This window comes from Lytechinus pictus, chromosome 12 (genome assembly GCF_037042905.1).
Source record: "Lytechinus pictus isolate F3 Inbred chromosome 12, Lp3.0, whole genome shotgun sequence".
Classification (NCBI taxonomy): domain Eukaryota; kingdom Metazoa; phylum Echinodermata; class Echinoidea; order Temnopleuroida; family Toxopneustidae; genus Lytechinus; species Lytechinus pictus.
Genome location: NC_087256.1, coordinates 8,406,587 through 8,421,880, shown reverse-complemented (window position 1 = coordinate 8,421,880; position 15,294 = coordinate 8,406,587). Strand labels below are relative to the sequence as shown.

Here is a 15,294-nt window from a genome sequence, read left to right as displayed (position 1 = left end):
AAAAAATGAAATATAAAAAAAACATGCTATTGACAGAATTTAATCAAACTGATTTAAGTCATGCTCATGCTTTAGATCTTAGGCTTATTTTTTGCACTTCATACTCCAGTCTGATGTAAAATTCATATCTCACTTAACAACAGGTTTGTGAAAACAACCCTGCTGTTAAGACAAGAGAACATATAATGTAACATAAAGCACAGGAATACCAATACTAGTTAATAATGGAAAGTAATGTATTGGTGGCATTTTGAAATTCAGCCTTTTAACTTAGAACGTGGTTTAATGCTGTGACTCAACTATGGGTAATTAAAGAAGACAGAATCACCAAATAAACAAGTTTCCAATCACGAAAGCAACCTATTCAAGATGTTTGCGACCCAAGCACAAAAAGTTATAATCAAAGATTAAACATCTATTGGTTCAATATTGAGTCCAGGTTTCACTGCAATCACAGTGACCTTTAACCTCTGACATACTTGCAATTGCTGCACTTTGTACATTTCAGGCGTTGGATTCTTCATAGCATCTTCTACCATAGAACGAGCGCCGCTGTCTAAGTTGACAGGCATAAGTGCCTTGGACGCCAAATGTTTGTTGTATATCTCCTGCGCTGTTCCTTGAAGCTGCAGAGATGAACAGATAAGGTAAAATTTATGAGAAGTTACTTGAAATGTAAAGAAATGATACAAGTAACACCTCATGGAGACATCTTTCATGAATATTCATCAATTTTAATATTTTGAACAGTTAATATCAATAGACATTACATAGTGATGATACAAATCAAGTAGGCATACATGGTTCTCAAAAATTATTTTATGAGAGGCATAAAAGTGTTCAGCATTGTCAAGAAAATATAGAAGAGGGAAATTTATGAGACAAGACAATAAACAAGATAAGACCCAGTATTAAGCCTTCCCATCCTCTCCTGCAAATTTTCTGCCTTTTTCCTAGACTACAGAACCTTGTCATCTTGTTGCATTTTTAAACTTTTAAACACCTTTTAGACATTTCAAATAGAATGTCTTTAACATGTTAACATTAGCATCTCAATTTTAATTTTCCAAAAGACCCAGATGTCACTGCCGCCACAATAATTAATTTGCAAGTAGCCAAAATTTATAGGATGATGCTCCATGTATGCAGTTGATTATGAATTTTTCACCGGACTAAGTTAACGTAGTAGTACAAAGTCAGCAAGGAAACTATCATGGGGAAAAAATTGACCCTAAGCTGATCACGATACCAACATACCTCTTTATGATCTTTGATTTTGCTCATCCTCTCACAAGCAATCCAAAACATGATATTCTCATCGCTGAACTCCTTCTTTAAGAATTCCTAGAGAGAAACAGAAAGAAGTGGAAAAAATATGTTTCAAATGCACAAATCAAATAATAATTTACAATCTGTAGAAGAATTCTGCGGCAAATTTGCTCTCACCCATCTAATGGCATTATTTAAGTAGACTATGATCTTAACTTTGTAACTTGCCATAGAAAAACCTTTGGTGAAACCAGGTCCAAGGGGGGATGCATGTCTATGATTTACTCACTCCACATTTAATCTTTATGTATAAGGTTGAGGATTTGATAAATAGCTGATAAATACATATATTTGCAGCTCATGTATTTGAATTCTATCAAAGATGCGCAAGTCATTTCTGATACACACGTCACTGACACCAGCAGCAGAAAAATTGGGTCTTTTTATATGAAACTACCCCATTATCCAAAATTTTTAGGTGGGAATTAAGAAAGCAGTTTGACTAACACTGAAGTATGTCAATCAAGGCTCTATAAGGGTACATCCCTTGAGCCCCAGATGTCAAGCTTAGAATATGCTGTTTCACAAAACATCTATATCAAAATAACTCCCCCTTACGATGGCAAGAGGGGTGAACTTGGCCTGTAGACCAGCTGCAAAAGTATTCAATTTCCTCAATATGCAATGACCTCCATATTAAATGAATAAAACCTGAAATATTTGGAAGTATTTACATCAAAGCAGATTTGTCATAGGACACAGTTTAACTGTATTTAAATGTAGATGGACATTACTCTGAGAAAGCTTAGAGCTATGATATACATGTACACATATACTTGTCCTTAAAAGTGGAAAGCGTCAATATTCTAAATCAACTGAAATTTACCTAAAAATATCTACACATGCAAAAATGTCAATTTGAGAGGCTGAATATGAAAAATCTAGAAGGATAAATGCAGACTTCATTAAATATTTCAGTGTGATTTGGGATATGTTCTCAATCACTATCTGTACAATCATGTAAATCTTCAATGATCATCTGTAAGATTATTTTTCTTATATTTTCAAGTTCACTTTTGTTGGAATCGTCCGTAAGAGGATAAAAAAAGAAAAATATTATCTAATTTCTGAACTAGAAGTTTTCATCCATTTTAAAATAACAAATTATTAGAATTTAATCATGATAATCAGTACTAGCTTGCAAGAGTTACACAAATTTCAAATTTAATTCAATTTACAGATATATGGCACTTTCAAAATCATTAATTTTCTCAATTTAAAAGGGGGACATTATTATATTTTCACAGTTTTATGCTTACTGTAAAACAGGCCAAGCCCAGTTCATCTGTGAGTAGCCTTTCAAAGTCTACTGCCCAACTTGAGACTCTTCCTATCGATGGGTCAAGCACAGCCAAGCCACTCCCCTGGGCAACAAGGTTAGGGTTACTAGCTGAACTATGGATACCTCGACTATCATTATTCAAATCTGTGGGATGGTAAGAGAGAAAAAGAGGGGAAAAAAGAAAGAGAAAAAGAAAAAGAAAAAAAAGAGAGAAGGGAAATATTGGACAGAGAAAGAGGGGTGATACAGGCAAAGAGAGACAGAGAATTAGAGATTTATAAAGCAGATAGAAGAGCAGACATACCAGTATAAATGAAAGTGCATATCAATCTAAACAATTATGAATACCAATAGCAAAATTTGTATGCTATACATTGAAATGTAAGAGCAGTGATACGTCTTCAACAGCCTCTTTAAAACTAGTTTGTCTCAAGTAACATTTCAGTCTAATCCTAGAATCATAAATGCCTAAATGTGACTTGGATGAAAAATACATTGTATGTACCTATATCTATGATATCTATGATATTTTGTAAAATTGATTAAAATCAACCTGTTTTTTAATATTAATATGCAATAATTTTTACAGGAATTGCACAATATATGTTTACAAATAATCAGTATTCTTTTCTTATTTTTATAAACTATTTTATTGTTACTTTTGTTATCATTGTTGTTATTGTTATCATTATCAATGTAATCATTATGATCATTATCATTAATATTTTTATCATCATGATTATTATTGCTGTCATCATTATCATTGAGTACTGCTTGAGTGAACAAAACAATAGAGAAAAATAACTCTTACTTGTTTCTGATGTTGCCAAAGTTTGCTGCAGAAGAGAAAGAGAAATAGAGGAAAAACATTATTCTACAATACATGATACATCTTTCATGGAAAAGAAAGTAAAGTTTATTGCCAGGCTCATGTTTCTTCCTGAACATTAAACAGGAAATGGCAAAATACGATGAAATATTTCATATAAACAAGTATGAAATGCATGTATGTTTGGTCTGTGTCAATAGTGAATTGTAGAATGAGGGAACATAATTGAATTCAACTGTTTCCTGTCATTCAAATTGACATAGGACACTGATCATGAAGTGCACAAAGTCAACAAATAAAAATCCCCTTCTAAGCCCATATTATTAGCAAAACAAACTTGAGAGTCAGGTTTGTTCATTTAATCAATTCCAGATATTTTTGGACAAACAGAAAATTAAATACACACAAAAATATTCAATCGCCATATATAATCTATACACATTTTAAAGCTGCATTTGTTCATTTCATAATCAATGCCAGAAATAGAATGTTACATGTACAAATTTATAGACATACTTGTAGACCTACTGATAATACACATGGTATCAAATCCACATTGATTAATACTTCCTAGCTGGGTGTGTCCATTTAATCAATACCAGTCAAATTATACAACATATCTGTAGACATATATGCCTACTAGTACTACAAATTTAATATACGCACGAAAATATCCAATCCAGATTTAATCAAGGATATCGAATCAGCCATGTCAACAGAAATCTGAATGTGTCAGCTTGAAGGGTTTATCCAAAACATATTTGATTGCAGAATATCTCAAACATCTCAAGCTGATGACAGAAAGCTCCGAAATAAAAAAGGGAAAAGTACTTTGGAAGAATACTGCACTGTAAGACTGTAGAAGTGCAATAATTTCCCCACCCCTTTCTACAAAGTGGGTATCGCTCCTAACAACTTTTATGGTATCAAATGCATACTACAGTATATTCACAGGTACGACTAACACAGGTCTGTGATTCTTCATAAGTCATCCATGCCCAAACTAAAGGACAATGGTCAACATAAAGGTTGATTGGTCAAGTATCAATGTTGAGGCATTGGTTTATTTTAGGGATTAGGGTCACTGAAGAAAGTTATAATAAAATTTGGTTATATAACTCTTTCCAAAATTGGCTATTAAAAAGCAATCTTATCTTCACTCAAATGTTTTGACATCAATTTCCTGCAAAACTCATTCACAATAGATCAAGATATTTGCACGCACTCTTTCACTAATAAATGTGAATTATTCACTTTATGACAGTCAGAATTCCAATATTAGAACAGAAATGATAATAGGAATATTTGTTGATGACAATGGATGATTGATGGTAGTTTGGTGAATGTGATGATGAAGAAGTTGATGGTATTGATCACAATGGCAATGGTGGTAGTGTTGTTGGTGGTGGTGGTGGTGGTGGTGATGATGATGACGGTGGTGATGATGATGATGATTATGATGATGATGATGATGACGATGATGGTGATGATGATGATGGTGGTGGTTGTGGTGATGATGATGATTATGATGATGATGATGATGTAGATGATGGTGATGATTATGATGATGATGACAGTGATGATGATGGTCATGATGATGATGGTGGTGGTGGTGATGATATTTCTGACCAACGGCAGCCACTTGCAGCTGTTTATCCAACTGAGGCTTCAAAAAGAAGGTACTTGACCCAACTGGCATTATCACCTTGTCCTTTTAATACCTCAATAGAAGAATTAAAAAAGACATTAATCTAAGTCTTTGTTATAAAACTCACGACCTCTTGTATGGAGGTCCTTTTGCTAATCAACGACAGGCTTCCCAGCTTTTCAAGAAAACAAAATTCCCTGATTTTTCCCTGATGAAGTTAAACAATTCCCTGATGAGGCATTTTCCCCTGATTTTAGGTATTTTTAAAAATCAAATTCCCTGATTTTTCCCTGACTGGAAAAAAGGAAAATAATTTTCCCTGATGGACTGGGAACCCTGAAGAATCACCATTCATGTTTACTGCCACCAATGCTAACTTTCACGGTAACCACACATGGTAACAGCCAATCAAATAAAATTTCCCACCTCCATTTTTTTATGCATCAGGCCTATTCACGGTGTAGATACTGGATAGTGTACCACTGAGACAACCAATGTAATGTAACCAGCCAAAAACTCATTAAGTCTCATAAACAATACCAAATCAATACAATTCCCCTTGCAGTATCTATTAATCCTTGACATTCGGCACAAATCATTGGTAATTAATTTGTTATCCTGACCAATGCTAACCTAATCAATGAATAGGGAACATCCACTCTAATCAAATTCAATTTTCATCAAGATAGCAATCACACATACTTTATATTTCAATAACCATAAACAGACAGTATTATCAACATTGGTATTCATTTATTTGTGCTTCATGGAATGTTTATAAATTTTCAACTTGATCGAACTTCCCCACAATATAAGAATTTACTTTAAAATAAATTTAATTGTATACAACAAGCATTCTACAAGTAGGCCTACCTGTTTATCAAATATGGAACACTAGACAAGGCTCCAGTGAGATATATTCTATGGTAAATAGCAATATCAGTCTGGGTCTTGTTGCACTATAATAAAGTTTCCCATTGATCAATGGTAAATTTCCATGGAAACCTTTGATTGGGCTGTTCAGCACTGCTACCATAAGAGTAACTACAGGATGGAAGACCTGCCCCTGGAACCGTGATTATATTCTCAAAAAAATGTTACCTATCTTAGAGTTGATACGCCCTTTTCCCCAATTCCTTTTTTGCTTGTTAGATATCAAGGAAAAAAAATGTTAACCCATTCTACAATCATGGTTAATCTTTTTTTTTTTGGCCCCCACATTTCTTAAACCCTGAATCTGCCACTGTACAACTGACGTTAAAATAACCATAAACGCTATATTTATCCCACGAAGCATAAACCGATAAAAGCAACCTAAATATTTCACAAAGGAAAACAAGTGAAATCTTTCTTGAGAACACATCCAACCAATACCTCCTTGAATGAGCTGGTCTGCGGGCTGCCTCGCCATGGAAAGAAGCATGACATTGTGTCACAAATCAATATAATTCTTCCCTCCAAAGAATAAGAATGTAACGCCGGTATCTACATCAGTCAACTCTGTCTTCCACTTAAAAACTGTCGAGAAATATCTTTTGCATTTTTTTTTGGTCAATTCGTTGCAAGAAAATTCAGTAAATCCCTCAAGAAAAATACACCATTCTTTTTAGCACTGCATGAATACTTCCATGGGTATATCATCAGAGGTTGAATTCAACTACAGCCCGAAAGTCAATATTGCAGTATCTATGTGAACAATGACCGGTTGGTATCACAACATCGAACTGGTGCTAAATCCGAGAGAGGAAATGCTCGGACTACCGGTAAAATACAGTCTTGCTTGCAAAAAAATATGCATATGTATGTTAGATTAGAAGCAGAGAGGCAAGGCTGTATGGGTAGGATCATAGGTACGTAGACAAGTGAGGAAATTAAACAGTTGATTTGGATTTTAATTGAATGACAATGACACAGAAGGCAAAACTAATCATGCAGAAAATAATCACCAGCGTTTCCCTTTTCCAATATCCATGTTTCTCACTCAAGGTTTTCAATTCTCTAGGTCGATAGTTAAATAAGATTTATTACATGACATGAACTATGGAATCAGGTAGAAATGCGATACTTTGTTATTAAAGTGGCAATCCATATAGAAATAATAGAATTCCAAATAGAGAAAAATTACACTAAAAAAATTAGCCTACTATAATGGGAAGAAAGTTGCTATATTGTAAGATTTTGTACTATTTGCATTGAAATATATCCCAGTGTAAATTGTCATAAAATGGATTTTCAGTAAATACAACCCTTTTTAAGACATCTTCAAATTTGTAATTCAACAATATATTTCATACTACATTTTATGTACTTTACTTTCAACTAGCAATGTTTTAAATTTAAAGTCTCCAAAATCAAATGCTTCTCTAAATTCTTCATCTTAACATAAAATATATTTACTACATTTTATGACCTTCACTTTCATCTTAGCAATGTTTTAAATTTAAAGTCTCCAAAATCAAATGCTTCTCTTAATTCTTCATCTTAAAATAAAATATATTTACTACATTTTATGTTCTTCACTTTCATCTTAGCAATGTTTCAAATTTAAAGTCTCCAAAATCAAATGCTTAGCTCTTAATTCTTCATCTTGAAATAAAACTTTATAATAGGCTTAAGTTCAAATTGATAAAAGGTTTTTGGTGTTAGTCCTTCCCTTACAATATTGTAAGTCATTTCGCTATACCTTAGTAGATTTAGGAGCAGTTGAAAAAATGATATTCTACACTCTAACAAGTGGAATGCCTCTGGCCGTCTCACCTGCATCACGCGATTCAATATAGCAGCAGTGCTGATTTTGAAAACTACTATAACTCGCACAAGATGTTCAGTGATACTTGGTTACTCTTATTTCCACGTTTTATGAACTAGACCAATACACTTATAGAGATATGATGGCAATTCAACAAATACCCCCAACGTGGCCAAAGTTCTTTGACCTTACATGACCTTTGACCTTGATCATGTGACCTGAAACTCGCACAGGATGTTCAGTGATACTTGATTACTATTATGTCCAAGTTTTATGAACTAGACCAACACACTTTCAAATTTATGGCTGTAATTCAACAAATACCCCAATTTGGCCAAAGTTCATTGACCCTAAATGACCTTTGACCTTGATCATGTGACCTGAAACTTGCACAGGATGTTCAGTAATACTTGATTACTATTATGTCCAAGTTTCATGAATCAGATCCATAAACTTTCAAAGTTATGATGGTAATTCAACAGATACCCCCAATTCGGCCAAAGTTCATTGACCCTAAATGACCTTTGACCTTGGTCATGTGATGTGAAACTCATGCAGGATGTTCAGTGATACTTGATTAACCTTATGTATAAGTTTCATGAACTAGGTCCATATATTTTCTAAGTTATGATGACATTTCAAAAACTTAACCTTAGGTTAAGATTTTGATGTTGATTCCCCCAACATGGTCTAAGTTCATTGACCCTAAATGACCTTTGACCTTGGTCATGTGACATGAAACTCAGGCAGGATGTTCAGTAATACTTGATTAACCTTATGGCCAAGTTTCATGAACTAGGTCCATATACTTTCTAAGTTATGCTGTCATTTCAAAAACTTAACCTCAGGTTAAGATTTGGTGTTGACGCCGCCGCCGCCGTCGCCGTCGCCGTCGGAAAAGCGGCGCCTATAGTCTCACTCTGCTATGCAGGTGAGACAAAAATGAAGCTCTAATCAACAATTCTAAGGGCAGATAGGCAACTACTTTTTCGAAACCAGATTGTGGTAGAATGTTGAAAATCATTTTGAGTATTGGCTGTACTGCAGTGCATCAACAGGATGTAAATTTCATAAGTACTTGGGTCATGTTCAAGTGTTCATTTTCACTGTCTATTAATTACTGATTATAGAGCTGCTTACTTAAATTAAATAGAGGTGAATTAACCATGCAAAACACTGTTCAAAGATTTCATCAAAATCTGATGATGAATGACAGTTATTGTATTTTAAAATTAAAGGACAAGTCCACTCCAACAAAATGTTGATTTGAATAAAAAGGGAAAAATCCAATAAGCATAACACTGAAAATTTCATCAAAATCAGATGTAAAATAAGAAAGTTATGATATTTTAAAGTTTTGCTTAATTTCAAAAAACAGTTATATGCACATCCTGGTCAGTATGCAAATGAGGAGACTGATGACGTCATCCACTCACTATTTCTTTTGTATTTTATTATATGAAATATGAAATATTCTACTTTTCTCCTCATTGTCCTGTGAAACAAAATTTTATTTCTCTTTGAACATGTGCCATTATCACAGTTATAATATTTTCATGGTTCAGTCAAGGTGGTTATATTGTCAAATCTGTAAAAAAATGAAATATTGTATAATTCAAACAATAAAAAACAAAAGAAATAGTGAGTGAGGGACATCATCGTCTGTCTCATTTGCATGTGACTGAGTTGTGCATATGACTATTTTGTGAAAAATAAGTGAAACTTTAAAATGATATAACTTTCTTGTTTTACATCTGATTTTGATGAAATTTTCAGTGTTATGCTTCTTGGGTTATTTTATCTTTTTATTCATATTTCTGGGGTGGACTTGACCTTTAAATAAAATATTGTGATGAAAACAGTACATGTGTAATATTACTTATATGCACACACTCATTATCGGCTAATGATGTAATTTCCCACTTTAAATGTTCTTTTGTTATTACAAGAAGTCATAATTATTTCGTATTTCAATGTGTACGTGTATCTCCCATGTAACAAAATTAGAGCAATGAATATCTTATTTGTCATTTTTTTTCATTCTTAGTCGACAAATTTTGATGAAAATAATTTCATAAATTATACAAAAGAATAAGTAGGGATAGGATATAATCTGCTAGGTCATTGCATATTCATGAAGACATGCATAAAACTACTTTTGACAGAAATAATACAAAACAATGCCATTATTGTAGTCCCACATGTAGACTTTCAAATTGGTTGACCATGTGTCATCAAGTGAAAACGATCTTTTAGAGTAATGAAAGAATGGAATATTGTTCATTTTCTTGATAGTTTCCCAATTTAATCAAAACAATTTCAAGGAAATATGGAAAATAGATGGCCATGTGAAATGTGAATAACTTTTGATGATGAAGTTTGTCTCGCCTGCATAGCAGAGCGAGACTATGGTATAGGCGCCACTTTTCCGACGGTGGCGGCAACGTCATCAACATTGAAATCTTAACCAAGGTTAAGTTTTTGAAATGTCATCATACATGTATATGGACCCAGTTCATGAAACTTGGACATAATAGTGTAATAAAGTATTACTGAACATCCTGCCTGAGTTTCAGGTCACATGGGTAAGATCAAAGGTCATATAGGGTCAATGAACTTTGCCCATGATGGGGGAATTTGTTGAATTTCCATCATAACTTTGAAAGTTTATGGTTCTTATGAAACTTATACATACTGTACAAGAGCAATCAAGTTACCACCAAACATCCTATGTAATTTTATGGTCACATGACCAAGGTCAAAGGTCATTTTGGAGGTATTTGCTGAATTGCCATCATAACTTTGAAAGTTAAGATCAAAGGTCATATAGGGTCAATGAACTTTGCCCATGGTGGGGGAATTTGTTGAATTTCCATCATAACTTTGAAAGTTTATGGTTCTTATGAAACTTATACATACTGTACAAGAGCAATCAAGTTACCACCAAACATCCTATGTAATTTTATGGTCACATGACCAAGGTCAAAGGTCATTTTGGAGGTATTTGCTGAATTGCCATCATAACTTTGAAAGTTAATAGATCTAATTCATGAAACTTAGCCATTTTAGCCATAAGAGTAATCAAGTATCATTGAACATCCTGTATGAGATTCAGGTCACATGACCAAGGTCAATGGTCATTTACATTTAGGGTCAATGAATGTAGCATTTCATTATCATATGATTTGTGTATTTTTATACTAACTATTCAATAGTTGTTTTTCAAAGTCAGCACTGCTGCTATATTGAATCGCTTTAATGCAAGCGAGACTGCCAGAGACACTCCACTCGTTTTTCTTTTTTTTTTCACCCTTCCAGTTAACCCTTACCACACATTTATAAATATCGATTAAAATCAACATGACTCCGGCCTAGAAATAATTCATTTTCAATTATACAAATTTGTAGATACTTACACTTCCGGTGAAAAATCTACTATTAGGAACTGGTCCTCGCACCTTGCCGCTTTTGCTCCAAGCACCGTTCACAGGCATTGTGAGTTATGATGCTAACTAATTATGTCAAAAGGTAACAAAGTGCTACCAGTTTATATCAAAAGTACAAACACTAAACTTTTCTGTCAAATTCAACTCAAATAATTATGTTCTCTTCTAGAAAATGGAGTAAAACTTGTCTATCACCATCAGTTAAAACTGACTAACTTTATGAATTTTCCAATTCATTCTCTTTCAAGTAAAGTTTTTCATCACTACCTCACATATGCGATGAAGAGTGGCTTCTCATCTTAGTGGAATATAACCACAGAACTCGGCTCCAATTTACCAGCAAATTCACACTCAGTGTCATTGAATTCCGCGTATTCCAAGCAAAATTATGAAGCTGGTAATTTCCTCATGCATGTACACAGTTTGATGTAACTACTACAATGTAAGGCAAGAAGTGATACCATATCCTCATGAAATTAAACTATATACTGGTTGAGGCTTCAAGGACACGGTGCTGTCTGAGTGGACGACTACTTCCTATACCACGACTCTGCTTTTCAAATCCTGTCTAAATATAAAGCTGTTGCTACTATTTAATCATCACTGGCTGTGACAAGTTTTGACCGTGTATGCCACGACCGACTATTATGTGGCATATTTCCTCTTTGGGAATGGAACAGCTTGAAAGCTAGGACAGGTTCTATTCTCAGTACTCCAGAAGTTTTTCAAAATCCATACCTGAGTGGTTTTCAAAACAGATTAAAACCATCAAGCGAAAGAAAACGGAGCTCTGGAAAATATGTGCCAACCAACAAAGAAAGCATACATGTAACTACAAATTGTGCCAGTCCATGGGTCCTGTGCAGAGTGATTCAACAGTTGATGTGAGATTTGATCCCTGAATGCTTTTGACAAGATGTCATCAGATCATGCAGGAGTTGCGAATTTTAATGACTCTAGCAGCAGGCAGGGAAACTTCAAGTGTGCATTCAACAAACTGTCTTGAGCTGGACTCAGAAATATGAATCACATATCAAAATGCATTAAGCACAAAACAAGGTTATGCCAGTGAAGCGTTCCAGCAATTTTTTCATAAAACTGTTCCTAAATAATCTCAAGCCCATCCACTGCCCATCAGTCTTCACAGTTTGACCCAAGGAAGTAAAAGTCAATTTGAAGTTCATGCAATGTACACATAAGTCTGAACCAAAAGCATGCCATAATAAATAATTGTAATTGAGATGTATCTGTGCTCTCTTACATCCAAGGATGTTTTTTCAAAAATGCACCCTAATCAACTTTTCATGTTTACATTTTTAAAGACGTATATTTTCATGACCAGAAGAAACTTGCTTGAAAGCAATAGTTTAACTACATGCAGACAATTTTTTTAAACGTGTTTTTTGGATCCTGTTGATTCTGACTGAACACAGACTTTGCCTACCATCTTATTGGTTTAGGATTACAATGACGAATCAGCCATGACCATGCTAAACAGATTGTATTCTATGACAGAAGTGAAATGCACTCTCTTATGTTATAAATGAGAAATGATATCTCCACCCCCTCCCAAAAAAAAAATAATATTAATAATACAATAAAATAAAAGAATAAAAGGTTTTAGAAAGGGCAATTCCATAAAATAATCAACCTTTTTGTACTTCTTTGCACTTTATAAACTAACCAAGTCATGGTCGTTTGAGAGCATTACAGACTGTCAAAAGAACAAAAAATCAGAGACAGAAAATTTCATGAAGGTCCCACAAATAGGGGGTCGGACGTACATAATTTATGGAATTGCCCAAAAGTAAAAATATGAATATAATTAAATAGAATAAAATAGAAAAAAATTCTTGTTTCTAGGAATGTGTTTTATAATAAACAATGTGTATTCTTATTCTAGATAATGCCAAAACATTTGAACTCAATGCAGTATACAATAAACACGTCATTAGAGTCCTTCTGGTAATCTTTAATGAACTTTTTCCCCCACTTAAACCAACTTTGTTAGGGAAAGGAAAAATGGGGATAAATGTACCTGCAGATAGAAGATAAAGAAAAAAAATGGATGGATACAAATGGAGAGGGAAAGAAAGATAAACAAATATAGAGAAGAGAGACCAGATAGAGAACAAATTTGAAAGAGGTTGTGAGGATGTCCAACAGTCTCCACGACAAACTATGCGATGTCAGGCTGTTATGCACTTTTGGACTTGAGAGGGCAGTATGACAATTTTACTTCAGGCCAAAGTACAGTGCTCTCTGACAGACAGAACATGTTCTTGAGGCCTACCAAAGAAATAATGACAGATATGGGAAATGGATACCCTTCTGTTCAGGATCCTAGGGCCAATGGTTAAATAAATTGGGAGATTTCAATTCATGAAATGAAATACATGTACATGTGTATAGCACTATAAGTTTTGAATTTGACATTCTTTCAAGCATATATACTTGCAGTGATGTATTTTAACAAAGTTTATAAAATGCTTTTCAAAAGTTTGTAATGAACTATATAAAGCAAGTTATGAATAATGTCATGCTTCAATTCATATTCTAATGTAAAATGTTTTCCAATCCTTCCTTCTATGCATATTACACATGATACATGTGGTTCTCTACTTTTTTAAAAGAACATTTCAGTGTTGTTTTAAAAAAGAACTTGATGCTCTGATAGAAAAAGATTACAAAGAGAGTAGACGTTGAAGACCTGTCATTCCTACATGTACATTAAACTTCTTGTCTGCTACATATTGAATAATAAAGAGTGAAAATATTGATAGACACTGTCAAATCCTTCACCAACTATGGATTTTCTGACTTTCAACTTTACACACATCAGCCAATCAAATTCTTTTCAACTGAATATATTTATACATCGAAGACAGGAAGTTCATTTCCCAATGGGCGTGGCTTTCTGGGGTTCATTCTCCCCTTGCATCATCTCAGGAACTTGCACCTGCCGCAACCGGGATGTACGGCTGCTTTCGTTCAGGCAATACACCATGAGCACGTCATCCCTCAAGAGGCTGGCGCCAAGTGCCAGGACCACGCCACGCGGATCGTGTTCAAGCGAATGAAATCCCGGTTCACAATCCGTATTGATTTTTTCCATCCAACTCCTCCAAACTGGGAGGTGCACAGTTGCCCTATCGTATACCCTTGGTGGTTATATATAGTCTAAATGCACGCACGCCTCAAGTATTTTGATTGAAAGCCAACTAATTCTCTTCAGTCTTTAGAGAACAGTGAACTGTCACTCATATTTATAGCATTTGTTCTTATGTCTAGGCCCTATACTTCAGGTTTGAAAGATGAAATCCATCTGTGGGAACAATACATGAACAGTATGTACCAGTCTACCAGACATGGTATAAAAATTGAGGTGTTTAACAAGTAAAATGCATATTGAGCAACTCCTTTTTCAGCAAACGTATCAAACTATTTAATGAATGCTAAGTCTAAACATAAACTTTCTTTCATTAAAACTTTAGCAAAGATGATGGACCCCCACCCTAATTAATTGCTACCAATCACTTCTCTGGTCAATTTTTCAAAGAGGCTATACCCTTTTTATGATAAAAGTAAAAGGCAATACATCTAGAAAATCTGAACCCTTTTAAACCTGTTGCATACTGTTTCTTATTCAATATTACCATAAATCATAATCCTAAACTCTGTAATCAATCTCGACAACAATGGTTACACTGATATTAAAAACCTTACAAAAAAACAAGGGCTCCATAAGAGTTATCATTGATGGCAAAGTTTTGACTACTGCATCAATTGTGAGCACCATGTAACAGGGCCCTGAAGAGAAAACTACCTTTAACCTTGGAAATTTGGGAGTGAAATGTCATGTTTTTGTTTATTATATATGCTAGAAATAATGTTATGTCTTGTCATTGTCAATACCTACAGCTTTAAAAAAAGGATTAAAATATTGATATTGGTTGACTGATACGTCAAGATTTTTCAGAAGACACATTTCAGCAAGATAGCTATTCCCCT

The 15,294-nt window shown here is 34.1% G+C and overlaps 1 protein-coding gene across 4 annotated transcripts in view; it reads right to left on the bottom strand.

The window, feature by feature from the left end:
• The window catches only part of LOC129273468 (uncharacterized), a 50,976-nt gene extending 38,459 nt beyond the window's left edge, over positions 1-12,517 (bottom strand). For 2 of the 4 annotated variants that reach the window (XM_054910508.2, XM_064108051.1), the window contains exons 1-5: positions 11,254-12,517; positions 3,423-3,447; positions 2,589-2,755; positions 1,258-1,344; positions 480-626 (exon numbers count right to left, since the gene is read on the bottom strand). In XM_054910508.2, coding sequence (XP_054766483.2) covers positions 480-626; positions 1,258-1,344; positions 2,589-2,755; positions 3,423-3,447; positions 11,254-11,331 — 504 coding nt within the window. In that variant the 5' untranslated portion in view covers positions 11,332-12,517. Of the gene's footprint in view, positions 1-479; positions 627-1,257; positions 1,345-2,588; positions 2,756-3,422; positions 3,448-6,462; positions 6,953-11,253 lie in introns of those variants that run through there. The other 2 variants (XM_064108053.1, XM_064108052.1) reach the window with 2 other exon arrangements.
• Positions 12,518-15,294: the final 2,777 nt, after the last annotated feature.